The 14867-nt window shown below is 42.3% G+C and overlaps 1 protein-coding gene across 1 annotated transcript in view; it reads left to right on the forward strand.

Annotated features, from left to right (window-relative positions):
- The window catches only part of LOC147607271 (protein LEAD-SENSITIVE 1-like), a 33003-nt gene extending 18620 nt beyond the window's left edge, over positions 1-14383 (forward strand). The window contains exon 2 of the mRNA XM_086790461.1: positions 13571-14383. Coding sequence (XP_086646587.1) covers positions 13571-14208 — 638 coding nt within the window. The 3' untranslated portion in view covers positions 14209-14383. The remainder of the gene's footprint in view (positions 1-13570) is intronic.
- The last annotated feature ends 484 nt before the right edge of the window (positions 14384-14867 follow it).

The raw sequence follows: 14867 nt of genomic DNA on the forward strand, positions 1-14867 counted from the left end.
CCATAAACAGATGTACTGTCAGCCATCAGTACTTTCGGGTGAGATAAAAACTGCACCAAGCGACCTCTAGCTGTCATCTGAGCCCGTTTGTATCAAGGGAGTGGAGGTGCTACCCCCCTCTTGAGCATCAGGTAATGCTCCAGACCCATGCTCTGCTGAACCTGAATGAGCCACAACAAGAGTCGGCTCTAACCCAAAGGCATCGAGATAAAGCTGCAAAACCTGAGGTGAATCTGTTAAGTCACCTTCCTCTATCCACTTCGCATCCATCGGTGAATAGTTCTTGAACTTCACAAGATAGCGACGGGAAACTTTACCTCGTACCTTTCTTTCCTTATGTGCCAGTATCTGCTCTGGAATAAGAACCTCATCAAGTTCCTCAACTTCCGGCTGAGCCTCATCTGATACATCCTCAGGCACATCCCCACGGAAAGGTCTAAGGAGACTCACGTGAAAAGCATTGTGAATCCTCCAGTGATCTGGTAGCTTCAAACGATAGGCTACATCACCAATCTTTTCCAATACCTGAAAAGGCCCATAATAACGCATGCTCAACTTAGGGAATAAGTGCTCTTTACCCTTCATCTTCTTGAGTCTAGCCTTTTCAAAGCGCAAAAGAACCCAATCACCCAATGCAAACTCTGAAGCACGTCTGTGATGGTCTGCGGCTTTCTTTTGCTTCTGCTGAGTTTTCTGGAGTGCCAACTTAACTCTCCGATAAGCTTCATCCATATTTTCCACATACTAATCAGCCTCAAAGATCTTATCCTTTGTGTGCAAAATGGGTGGTACCTTCTTCCCTCCTTCCACAATCTCAAAAGGGGCCTCGCCTGTCGAGGTATGAACAATGTTGTTATATGCACTGTAGAGTTAGCCTCTTCCGACTGACCATCTGTTTGTGGATGAAATGACGATGAAAACTTGAGAGTTGTACCCATGTTGTCAAACAACCCTCTCGAGAACAAACTCGTCATCCGTGGATCACGGTCACTAATGATAGACGTAGGTAAGCCATGATACTTGAAGATGTTCGCCATGAACAACTTCACCATATGATCCACTTTGATCGTCTTACGCACGGGAATGAAATGAGCCTGCTTAATGAACTTGCATATGATAGTCCAAATGCCATCATTGCTCGTTTGTGTCCGTGGAAGATCAAATATAAAATCCATGGCAATGCTCTCCCAAGGTCTATCTGGAATAGGTAAAGGCTGTAGTAACCCTGGTGTCTTTTGACGGTCAAACTTTACCTTCTGACATACGATGCATTGCCTAACAAAAGCATCAACATCTCTTCTCAAGGTTGGCCAATAAAAGAAAGTCTCCACTGCTTTTACCGTAGCATCAATACCTCTATGACCTGCATACGGTGGAGCATGACTTTCAATCATAACCTTGAGGCGCAATGGCTTGGTAACACACAGTCTGCCATGCATCAATAAAAACCCATCTCTGAGAGTATAATGCTCATGCCGCTGACCCTCAGACATCTGATCATACAACCTTTCAAAGTCCTCATCATGGGCATACTGCTCTTTCATTTCATCAAGCTCATGATGATAAGCAAGTGAAACTGCTGAGACCTGTGGCTTGCGTGACAAAGCATCTGCCACTACATTCTTTTTGCCTTCCACATGCACAATCTGAAAGTGAAACATAGACAAAAAGTTTGCCCATCGCATATGCTTCTCTGAAAGCCTAGTTTTGCGTGAGGAAATAACACAAGGTCTGATGATCTGTGTGCACAGTGAAATCAGCCCCAAGCAAATAATGTTTCCATGTAGAAAGAGCATGAATTACAGCCAACATCTCTTTCTCATAAACCTGTAAATGCTTCTCGGCATCTTGCAATATTCTACTCTCATAGGCTATCACATGTCCTTCCTGCATGAGAACTGCCCCAATGCTACTTCCACATGCATCACACTGGACAACAAAAGCCTTTCGGAGGTCCGGTAACACCAATACTGGATCCGAAGTAAGCTTTTCTTTGAGCTTTTTGAAGGCTATAATTTCCCGATTAGCCCATCTAAACGGAGTTGCCTTCTTTGTTAAGGCATGAAGGGGTGAAGCAATTTCAGCAAAATACCGTATGTACCGCCTGTAATAGGAACACAATCCTAGAAAGCTGTGTACATCATGCACGGTCCTCAAATTTGGCCAATTAAGAATTGCTTTCACCTTCGCTGGATCCATACGGACTCCATGCTTAGACACAATATGCCCCAAGAAATGTATCTGTTGCAAAAAGAACTCACTCTTCTTGCCATTAATAACCAACCTATGGTTCCTGAGTTCTGCAAACGCAATGGCCAAATGCCTTCTATGCTTTTCCTCAGTTTGTGAATGCACAATCATATCATCAAAGAATGTGCCCACAAACGCTCTATGAGGCCTGAAAATCCTGTCCATCATTCTGTTAAATGTGGCAGGTGCATTTGTCAAACCAAAGGGCATAACCAAAAACTCATACAACCCAAACGTGGTTCGAAATGCTGTCTTATGCACATCCTCGGGTCTAATACGTATCTGATGATACCCGGTTTTCAAGTCAATGCGACTAAAGACTGTGGAGCCCTGTAAGTGGTCCAAAATGTCATCGATTCTCGGTATGGGGAATCGATTCTTGATGGTATTCTTGTTCAGCGCCCTGTAATCAATACACATGCGCCAAGAACCATCCTTCTTTTGCACTAAGAGTACAGGTGAGCAAAAGGGTGATGAGCTAGGTTGTATCAACCCTTTATTCAACAGCTCTTGTACCTAACTCATAATTTCTTCTTGTTGGGCTGCACTAACATGGTACGATGGTCTATTTGGTGGAGTACTACCAGGAATTAGATCAATGGCATGATCTTCTGGCCTCCCCGGAGGAAGTTCCCCTGGTAAGGACTCGGAAAAACAATCTTGGCACCCACATAAGAAATCAGTCATGTCCTTATCTAACATAGACAAATTAGACTTGGACTCATCATCTTTTGCATCCTTTACATAAATCAAGTACGCGGAAAGATGCTTTTTCATTACTGATGAAATTGCCGAAGCTGATACAATAGGAACAGATTCCCCTTTTAGTTTTACATCCAAAACATGTTCTTTCCCTCTATGAGTCAGAGTGATCTTCCTATTGTATGTATCCACCACCGCATGTACTCTGTGGCACCATGGCATACCCAACAAAACATCACATCCATCAAGTGGCATGATGAAAAACTCTTCGCTGTCCACATAACCCTGCAAATGAATCCTAAGCTTCCCAATGATGGGAGTAACGGGTTCTACATACCCTGGACAAGCCATGTTAGCCTCATATAACGGCCCTATCTCCTCTGCACGAATCCCCAATCGGCCAGCCAAATCCGGTGAAATAAAGTTGGCTCTAGCACCTGTATCAAAGAATATCAAGGCATTCTGATCTCTCACTTTGCCCCATGCCCTGCACAACTCTGTCTCTTCACCACCTGGCTGTTCCAACACAAGATTAGGAACTAACCCTGCAGAAGGTTTTGGTTTCTTTGACTTGGGCTCTCCTTTATTGTCAGAGTCCTTTTGGGACTTTCTCTTGGGACAATTAAATGACATATGTCCCTCTTCAGTACAGTAAAAACATTTCCGAGCATCTCTCAAAGCCTGTCTCTCCTCAGAAGTTCTCTTTGGCATTGGCAACTTCTTATACTGCGTCTCTGAAGACCCTTTAGCATCACGTGAAGCATGCCCAGATTTTTCAGCTTTCTTGCTCGAGTTCTTACTGCCTTTAAACCCATATGAGACTCCAGTGAGTAACGTATTAGCTGTCATAGCATTCTCTATCATCTGTGACATATTCGTTACTCGAGTCTTGATACAATAGTCACGCACCTCTTTGGGCAGCCCACAACAATACTTCTCTACCTGCTCAGACAAAGGCACTGCACGGTAAGAAGTCACTGGGAGTAAAGCTTCCCAAAACTTCTTGTTATAATCTTCCAATTTTTCACACTTTGAAGCATCCAACTTGTGCCATGCAGTCATAACATCCACCTCAAATGTAGATGTGAGCCATACGGAAGAGAACACCTGTTTAAATTGTACCCAAGTAGTTGGTGCTATGCCCTGCAGAAGAAGAGTAGACCACCACTGCAATGCATTGCCTTTGAGAAAAGTCGCAGCTTTTCTCACCTTTGAGGACTCCGTGTAATTACCCCCAAAAAAAGCAGCATCAAACTGCTGTAAAAAGGTAAGTGCTTTTAATTTATCTTTGGCTCCACTGAATGTATCAAATTTCACAGCAGCTCCTCCTTCCTTATAATCCTTCGCCTTCCCCATAGGCGTTAGATTATCATATGGAAGTGGCTTCGCAAGATTGCTGCCCCCAACATTCATGCCCATCATAGGGTCAACATTACCCATTCCCACACCTCGCATGCCATACATTCCAGCCATGTTTCCAAACATTCCATTATGCATACCGGGCTGCATGCCACCATACATATTTGCTTGCATTCCAGGTTGCATGCTCCCAAACATATTTCCTTGCATTCCGGACTGCATACCACCATACATATTACCCTGCATACTAGGCTGAAAATTAGCTCCAAAAGTCCCTCCATGCCTCCCTGAGGATAACCCCCAGTCATAGATTGGAACACCGAGCCACCACCAAAATAACCTGGATGCATAGTTTGCTGAGGAATAGATGGCTGTCCAAAGAAGGAACTCTGAGAGTTAGCACCATAAGCATGCTGCATGTTCGGAAACTGTCCAAAAGATGGATCCTGTGGGAAAGCACCACTATGACCCTGAGGAAGGTTCTTAGAACGCACCTTCTTCTTCTTCTTTTCAGGCTCTGTACGGGATCTCATAAATTCAGCAAACTTCTCACTTTGTGTGAGCTGCATAAACACATCCATAACACCACTTCTCACTTTGTGTGAGCTGCATAAACACATCCAAACGATTTTTAAACTGAGCATCATCTTCCTCTTTACTAGGCACATCTTCTGGCTGTGCTACATCCTCATAATGCTGAGCATCTGCAGCCTGTTCTCCTGCAAGAATATCCTCGGATTCATTTCTCTCAGGAGAGGTCTCTTGCTCTTCCTCTTCATGATAAAAGTACTCGTCTTCTGTATCAGACATGTTGCTGAATTTTTCAGCGATGACTTTCCTCGAGTCAACCACAGGCTCACCCCCTTAAGAAAGTTGATGATAGGTCCCGGCAACGGAACCTTGAAATCGGCCTCTGGTAAAAACCAAAGTGCGGTAGACTAGCAGTCACCCTTCCACTTGTAGTCCAGATATAAAAACAAATTTGATTGGAGCTAGAGTGCCCCAAATCTGAAATAAAACAAACACCTGTTGGCCCCAAAGCTTGGCGCCCCTTTCGGTATTTCTTTATTCAAATTCAAAATGATGTAAAGCTGAGTACAACAAGACCAACCAGGAGAATACACCTGTATGTCCAATCTGGCAGCCCACAAGACCTCTTAGCACAGAGGATTCTCACACAGATTTGTGTCCCACGAAAGCAACACTTTGTGCTTCCCTCTGATCAGCCAAGACCATTTAGCAGGACAACCTTGAGCACACATCTGGCATATCTCATGTACATGGTTCCTCAACTCAGCACAAACATACATCCACTGCCCAATCTCTGTTTCCACTCTTTCAATCTGCCATATCCCTCCTCTCACAAGGGGCCAGATAGCACAACTCTGCAGACATAAGCCAATGGAAAGAAAGATAGATGGACTAGTTCAGAGCTTACCAAGTCAGTGCGTGATTCTGCACCCGTGGAACAGTTCGTACCAGTCTGCACTTGACGACAGTCTGTACTCTTTCCCCTGCAACCACTTGACTATTTCACCAACCAAGCTCTGGAAAAGCTCTGCTTGCAACTGGAGATGCTGTACCTGTCCGTACAGGTCGGTAATTCTCCACTGTACCTGTCCGTACAGCCTCTGCACACCTGGCTGAATCTGTCCGTACAGAACTGTACGGACTCTGCTGCTGTCACCTGAGTCCACCTATGCGCCTGCTGTACCCGACTGTACCAGCGCGTGCAGTCAGCCGCCTGTGTCAGCAATCGTACAGCCACCTGTACCTGCTGTACAGTTCTTTGATGGCTTCACCTGCACCAGCCAGCAACAGAGGAGCAACTGCCTGACCTGCGCCGCTTGTACCTGCAGAAGCCGGTTGTACCTGCAGCAGCAGTTCTGTACGGGCAAACTCCACCTGGGCTGTACGGCCTGCAACAAGTGGACTGTACAGCCAGTTTAGCACAGAAAACAGCAGTCAAAAACAGCAGCCAGCAGTCGACGTTGCTTCTCCTCTTCTCCACGCTTGCAAACTTGCACGTAGGTTACACGCCTCCCAAAAAGCTAGAGAGAGAGAGATGAGAGAGGCATGCAACTCCAAAAGTGGAGTGGTCTCTCTCCAAAAATGTCACACACGTGTCCTAAACTATTGCTTTGTATTATGTACAAGAAAGAAGTAATACAACTGAAATTCTAGTACAAGATGTGGCTAAGAATGAAGACATCAAATCATAGCCCTGTGACCTACTTTTCACTCCTGGCTAGCACTTTGCCTATAGAGAAACACTCTGTGAGAGGAAAGCAGATGAATATGATGGTTTGGCTACCCACGTATATATATGCACTAATGCTCCTAGTCAGCTAGTTATAAAGCTGTCGGCCAGCAGTCGGGCATCAATGCTACGTCACCGCTGCCACATCATTCCTATCGCGTGTCACCTGCGTTGTCTGACTCTGCTTGTCGGCTGCTATCTAATGTCTGGCTTTGCCCTACATACTTGTAGGTATGTCACATTCTCCCCTACTTGCATTGCAGCTGTCCTCTACTGCACGATGTCCACATAAAGTGCCCTTCCATAAAAGCAAAAGATCCAAGCAAAGCTCATCCAAGATACCCAAGATCCTAAACATTGCGAAACCACTTTCCGTCCATTGTGAAGGCTCACATTCCGTCCTCACTGCATCAACACGAAGACCCCGGAGAAACCTACGGATGACCAACTTCCACTTGATTAAGCACTCTTTGTCTGTCCAACCGTCCATGAAAAAACATTGCAAACCTCTGAGTTCCTCCTGTAGCCTAAGAGGTGTAGCCTAAGAGAAGAACACTCTAGAGAATGGGCGAGCAAAACTCCGCTATCCAAACTTTAGCCAATAATGCATCGGCTCAGATGGAGCACAAGAACTGCTTGCACCATCTCCAATGCACCTTGAAGGAAGAAAGCAGAACCAAGAACCATACTCCTTAGAAACGTTGCACCAAATTTGTATCTATTAGTACTACGCGGCACTTGTATGTCTAAACCATCCATGTCTTGTGGAACATACTCTAAGTAATACATCTGCTGATACACCAAAGTCAAAACCATGGTTGTTATCAGTACAGTCTCGAAGAAATCTATGCACTGCAAAGATACACCAACCAGCCTATCCTTCAATGACGAAGACAAATCTGATGACATGTTCTCCTATGGTGCCTCCATGACATTAGACACTAAAGATACTCCACCCAATGCAAAGAGTCCTCCTGAACGACCACATAAACTGAAGGGACTGACACTGAAGCCAAAGATTCTCCATTGAGTGCAAATGGCAATTGTGAAGACTCCCCCTCAAAGACGTGGCTGAAAACTTCCTCTTTTCGTACCTGTGGCCTGATGCAATGAAGCATCATGTGTGTGTGCTCAACTTGAGAAATGAAAAAAGTTGAGATGCGCACACATGCATCTCCTTCACACTCAACCTCTAGTTCTCAAGAAGCCGCCTTCTTGGACTGCTCCTCCGGTACTAAATAAGCCTCCTCCTAAGATAGCTCCTCCAAGGTCTTCGAACAATTCTTCACGATGTGCTTGGAGGAGTCACAATAAAAGCATTGTCCAGCACCATCTTGGCGCAACGCTCTTTAGGGGTGAGGCGAGTCATTGAGGCTCCCCCACTTGCTTGGTCCTTACCATCCTTGGCCTTGGATTGCCTACCCTTGTCTTTGCCTTTCTGTTGTCATTGTTGTTGAGTCCCATTGAGTCCCAAACTTGGAACTCTCCCGCATCTCGAGGGTTGTAGCAAGACGAACTGCCATCTGAAAGATCACGCGTCGATGTGCACGAATGTTTGCGTGCAAAGACGGTTTCAATCCATCCACAAATCACTAAACCTGCTTTGATCATTGGACGGTCCTAACGAGATAGTCAGTTATTGATTCACCATGTTTCTTCATAAAATGCTCCCACTGCTTCTTTAATCCATTCCCATAATCTACGAGAATAAATTGCTTCAAGACCACCTTGCGGTAGTCATTTGAGGAAGTCTCAAAGTGGTGCCTAAGGTGCTCTTTCTACCACAAGAGAGCGGTTACCTGCCAAAGCCGTACACACCAAATAGAGCTTTACACACCAAATAGAGCTAAAGAGTATCTGAACCACCTCTGCTGCTGCCAACGTGGCAGCCATCTCTCGGGTCTAATTGGTGACAACTTCGTCCATCTTCCTGCTGCACTGTTAAAACCCTAAGATCTCTCTAGATAATTGTTATGCATAAACATGCATAAATCAGGCATAAACTCATCCACCCGACCACCCCCGAGCCCAAGGGATGCACACATGAATTATAATGAAGTACATCATACCTTTACCTTGATGTCCTATACCATCAAGAGGTATAACTCCAATCCAATAGCATGTAGCTATAGTGTGAAACGGTAGATGAGTAGATATAATCCTCTATCCAAGAGAACATCATATCATAACCTAGCCTCAAGATAACATAGCCTTAGCCTCAAGATAACATCAAGATGCCATCCCTACTTTGAGTGTGTCCCATGCTCCTTTTATATAGGAGGACTCTCAAGTGACTCTTGACTCTCCATCTCCCATGTGTGACCCTTGGATGCCTGACCCTAACCTTAACCCTTAAGGTTAGGCCTAACCCATGCTCTACTAGAGCTTGTTTCCATGCTCCTATGCTCACAAGCCTAATGTGGGTTAGCCTCCTAGTATATGCACACATAATGTGCATATAACATACTTCCCCTCTCTCAAAACATTGCACTCTTGCAATGAAAAGAAGGAGAATTGTGCTGAACAATCTCAACCGACTTCCAAGTCGAATCCTGTATTTCCCTATCTTTCCACCTAATTTTAACCTCGGGGATTAGTCAACTACAAAGTTTCCTTTTCCGGAATTCAAGTACCTTATTAGGTTCATGTGAAACATATGATAATTCTTCGACTTCAACGAGTTCTTGAGGAGTAACTGTGTTATCCTCACCTTCCAGTTTTCCTTTCAATCTATTGATATAAAAGATTGGATGAACTCTAACATGTGGAGGTAGTTTAAGTTCATACGCAACTGTGCCAATCCGATGTATAAATCGAAATAGACCACAATATCTAGGAGATAAATTCGAGCATTTTTCTTTTGACAAAGTTTGAGAATCTTTAGGAACTTTTAAATAAACCAACGCTCCTGGTTCAAAAGACCAAGTTGAGCATCCTCTATCAGCATAGAACCGTACCCTATCTTGAGCACTCCTGATAGAATCCCGAGCTTCGGTCAACATTTCCTGCATATCATGCAAGAAATCCCTCGATGCATGAAGCTCGATGTTCTTAAGACCGACATCAATAGGTGCCCTGGGTTGATACCCATATATAAGCATAAACGGACTAAACCAATAGCCGTATATTTAAAAGTGTTATAGGCAAATTCCATCATTGGAAGATATTTTTTCCAATTTGATGCTTTTCCAGAGACATGCACGAAGCATATCCTCCACAATATGATGCATACACTCTGTTTGCCCATCAGACTGCGGATGATCAAAGGAATTCATACTCAAAGTAATTTCCTTGTTGTAAACCATTCGGAAGAATAAAGTAGGAAAACATGGTATTATAACAGCAGGAACCAGGTATTCATCGGCGGTCCGATGTACTCACATCTGCTCATGGAATACAAGTGTGAAAGACAAGACACACTTTGAACATAAATTATAGCCATCATTGAAGAAATTAAGGAACTTGTTCAAAAAGAATGGCTAAACAATGGTAAAAAATCATAAAATTATCGTTTAGAATTAATCCAAACTGAAATAACTACTAATACGAGGTATCGTTCCCGGGCCTTATACACATCGCCCCTCACCTATGTGAATAACTTGCATCTATCTAATGTCAACACCAAAAAACCTACTTCAATATTAAATAACGCTCGAAAATATAAAATTCTCGAGAAAAAGAATTATCATGATTTTTTTCTTTTTTTTTAAAATTTTTTTTCTAATTTTATAGGGCCTAAAATACGATAATTTTGAATTTCACTAAACCTATCTTATGGCATTCCAAACCTATATTTTTTCAGAAATTTTTTAGCAATTAGATTTGCCAAAATACCATTGATATTTTAAAAATACCAATTTCTTGGATTTCTACAAAAAATTTCTAGAATATTCTTAATTTTTCTGAGAATCTCATCATTTACGAAATTTCTAATTCCGTTCGATAACTCTCAAATCTAATGAAAATTTATAATTTTAATGAATTTTTTAATTTTCTGAACCAAAAAATATATTTTTGAAAGAATTTGAATGGTCACGGGTGTCCGAATGGACACAGCACATGCCAAACACCAACCCCACATTTTTCAGAAATTTAAAATAACCTTTGTCTAATTTTTCACTAATTTTCAAGAATTTTTTGGAATTTTTAATTTACCCCCAAACGCATAAGAATACGAACGGTCAAAAAATTTCGGAATCCCAATGGTCTTCTTGGAATACGGAAAGCCAACAGTTTTAGGAAAATGAAAACCCAAAAAAATCTGGGATGTGAAAGGTCAAAAGTTTTCAGAATCCGAAAGGTCAAAAGATTTTCCGGAATTCGGAAAGCCAGAAGGTTTCTTGGAAAATGAAAAGCCAAAAGATTTCAGGAAAGCGGAAAGCCAAGAGCTTTCAAGAAGATAATTTTCAGAAAATTCTAGAGAATTTTTTTTCTCAAATCTCATATTTTCTCATTTTTAAGGCTTTTCCAAGCTTTTAAAAAAAAAAAGATTTCAAAAGTTTTTTTGGGAAAAAAAATTTACTTTTTTTAATAAATAAAATCTTTAATAAAGCTTTAAACAAAAAGCTTTAAAATTTTTTTCCTAAAGGGGAGGCGATTTTCGCCTGGCGGGCTGCAGCATAGCCTCTCCTCTGCACAATGAAAAACCATGGAGAGGGAGAGGTCTCTCTTCTCTCCTCGCTCCTTCCCTTCTTCTCATTCAATCCTACTCTCAACACCATCTCATCCTTCTCTCTTTTCTGTTAACAGAGAGGATTCAGCCTTATTTAAAAAAAACTTAATCATAATCAATTATTAATTATGATTAATGTTTAAGCAAATTATGTCATCTAATAGGTGCTCACACGGGTGCGAGAGAGAAATAGAAAGAATCTCCGGATTTTGGGAGAGGAAAAGAACTTTACGTGCATGGGAGAGCACTCCATGCATCAACATGCTACCCCCTACTGCATTTCAGCAGAAATTCGGTAGAAATTTGATAGCATACCCGTGGAAAAACTTGCAAAAATGTATAAAAAATCATTTTTAACTATAAAAATATTTTAATTTTTTTTAAAAATAAAATAAAAATCCTAAAAACTGTAGAAAATCAGGGAATTCATTCTACCAAAAATATCCACAATAAAATATGTGGTATTTTGGAAAAAATTTTCATTAATGCTTATTTTAAACCACAAAAAATGCTTATTTTAAACCACAAAAATAGGAAAAAATAGCATTAAACTCACAGAATTTTCCCGCAACGTCAATTCGTCCATTGAAAAGAAGAAACGCACGTTTCAACCGCCATACTAATGATCCACGTGCAAATCATCAACAAAAAAATATTTTTATTTTGTAAATATTAAAATTTACTTCAAAAAATACCAAAAATTGTAATAAGAAAGAAAAAATAACAACAATTAACTAGGGATTGCTCTGATACCACTGTTAAAACCCTAAGATCTCTCTCGATAATTGTTATGCATAAACATGCATAAATTAGGCATAAACTCATCTACTCGACCATCCCCGAGCCCAAGGGATGCATACATGAATTATAATGAAGTACATCATACCTTTACCTTGATGTCCCATACCATCAAGAGGTATAACTCTAATCCAATAGCATGTAGCTATAGTGTGAAATGATAGGTGAGTAGATATAATCCTCTATACAAGAGAATATCATATTATAACCTAGTCTCAAGATAACATAGCCTTAGCCTCAAGATAACATCAAGATGCCATCCCTACCTTGAGTGTGTCCCATGCCCCTATTATATAGGAGGGTCCTCAAGTGACTCTTGACTCTTCATCTCCCATGTGTGACCCTTGGATGCCTAACCCTAACCTTAACCCTTAAGGTTAGTCCTAACCCATGCTCTACTAGAGCTTGTTCCCATGCTCCCATGCTCACAAGCCTAATGTGGGTTAGCCTCCTAGTATATGCACACATAATGTGCATATAACATGAACTTACGAGGCTTCAGAAGCTTTATTAATTGAGCTCGTTCCTTAGGAGGCATGGAGGAAGAACTCGGCAATCTAGTACTCTCCCAACATTGAACCGGTGTGAAGGTGTTACATGCATTGAGGTTGATCGTGGTAATGCACAACAAAGCCTTCTTTAAATCTTTACTTTGGTGAGATCTTTAGCATCCATTCACTGAGTAGAAGGAGAGAGAAGAGTAAGTAGACGACACAGTATTGAGTCCCAAATACCCATTGAAGCCCCCCTCCCCCGGAGAGGAAGGAGACTGAATGCTGTCGTGGTGACTGAATTCTGCTTGACTTGATTTATGATGAATGATTTATGGCTGTGACCAAGCGCTTGCTTATATATGGATATAAGCTACTCGTTGGTGGGCTGAAGGCTGTCGGCCTGTTCTAGATGGACAATAAAATGCCAATCGTAGCATTAAATGCTAGCGCTTCACTTTATGTAACATAAAATGTTTATTGCCCAACATTTTATGGTGGTCGACTGCCTTAATCAAACCTGACTTGCTGCTGGTTGCTACATAAGCTGGCCAACTGGAGCATAGGATGCTCCTAATGCTGTCGGCTGGCTCTAAACACTGTCCAGGGCTGTAAACAGCCCCTAAATAGGTTGCTACAAGATGCTGTAGCCATGGGTTGGCCTTTCGGCTGGCCCATAGGCATGCAATCTACTTGCTAATGCTTGTGATGCAAACCTAAGCTATGACTGACTCTTATTTGATGGGGTTCTCCAAGTGGGTTAAGAGGAATGACTTCAGATTGACCTGTATGGCTCGGAGACCGACCTACATAGCTCATGCCTGACTGGCCGTGGACTAAGGGCTCACGATGGGGTCATGGTGTATGACAAATGTTCCTAAACAGGTATTATTTCTGTACAAATGTTGCACTGATGATGATGCTGGTGTGTCACTGCTCTTGATTGTCGTGGTTTATTTTCTGCTTATTAGTAGGTTTGGCATAAAGTTATTGCAAAGACCTTTCTAAAAGGAAAATTCATTTGATTGATAATTGCAGGCATTTATGTCGGTGATGGGAAAGTGATCCATTTTACAAGAGGAGAAGGTCAGGAACTCGGCACAGGCACCTTCCTTGATAACTTCTTAACAAGTGCTGGCTCATCTCCATCTCATGCTTACAGCCCCTGTCAAAAGTGTGGTTTAAACAGGGACAGCAATGGGGTTCTGCTTTCTTGTCTTGATTGTTTTCTTTGTGGATACCCCCTCTATCGCTTTGAATATGGGGAGAACACATCTGTCTTCCTTGTCAAAGCACGTGGTGGAACATGCACTCTTGCCTTGTCGGATCCACCTGAGGCAGTCCTCCATCGTGCAAATTATCTTCTAGAAAATGGGTTTGGTTGCTACCACATCTTTCAGAAGAATTGTGAAGATTTTGCAATGTATTGCAAGACGGGGCTTCTTACTGTTGATGGAAATATGATTGGGACCAGTGGGCAAGCAGGTTCTTTCCTTGGAGCACCTTTGGCAGCTGTGGCCACTTCTCCTCTTAGGTTTCTGATGGCGGAACCATGGGGGTTGGTTGCTGTGAGTGCAGGCATGTATTGCCTAAGTAGATATGTTGCAGACTTGGGCAATCGCAGGGATGTTTCGAAAGTCCCAGTAGAGGACTTGGTTGCAAAGCTTCACCTGTAGCTTGTGAGATTCAGGCTACCACAATGGGCCTAAGAAAGCTGCTTTGACATTGCTCTATTGGACGTCTTATGATGCAAGGATCTATAAACTTGCCCATAGTCAAGAGGCAAAACAATTTATATGCACATTGTACATACCAGCTGGTTCTTAATTGACCTTTTGTGACAATTGTGTGAGGTCTTAACTATTGGCATTCTTGTTTCATTCATTACCTCATGGTCTTCTATGGGGGGCAAACAGTGTATTTGAATATAAGCCCTATACTTACATGCATGAAATATCTCTATTATGTCTTCACTGCTAGCGCAAGTCTTCCTTGCACTGTGGCTGCATATATACTTCCGAGAACTGGTTAGCCTGCTACAACCACCTAATGACATGCATGCACATCATGTAAAGGAAGGGCCTCGGAAAATTTCATGCTACCATTGTGCATGACAAGGGTGGGATCTAACCCATTCCATTTATAGATTTATGCATGTGCACATGCAGGTTAGTGGCATGCGAGACTGTTTGCTTATGTAATGCATTTTGCCTTTGTTGCTTGTCCTAGTAATCACCCTGTGGTCTTATCATGCTAAGCTTTGCTAGCCTATGTTCATGCTGTTCATGTTGTAAGAGCTTCAACCCTTACCCATGTTAGAACAAAAAGAAAAGGC

The sequence above is a fragment of the Cibotium barometz genome, chromosome 55 (assembly GCF_041138505.1).
Source record: "Cibotium barometz isolate CiBa-2024 chromosome 55, ASM4113850v1, whole genome shotgun sequence".
Lineage (NCBI taxonomy): Eukaryota > Viridiplantae > Streptophyta > Polypodiopsida > Cyatheales > Cibotiaceae > Cibotium > Cibotium barometz.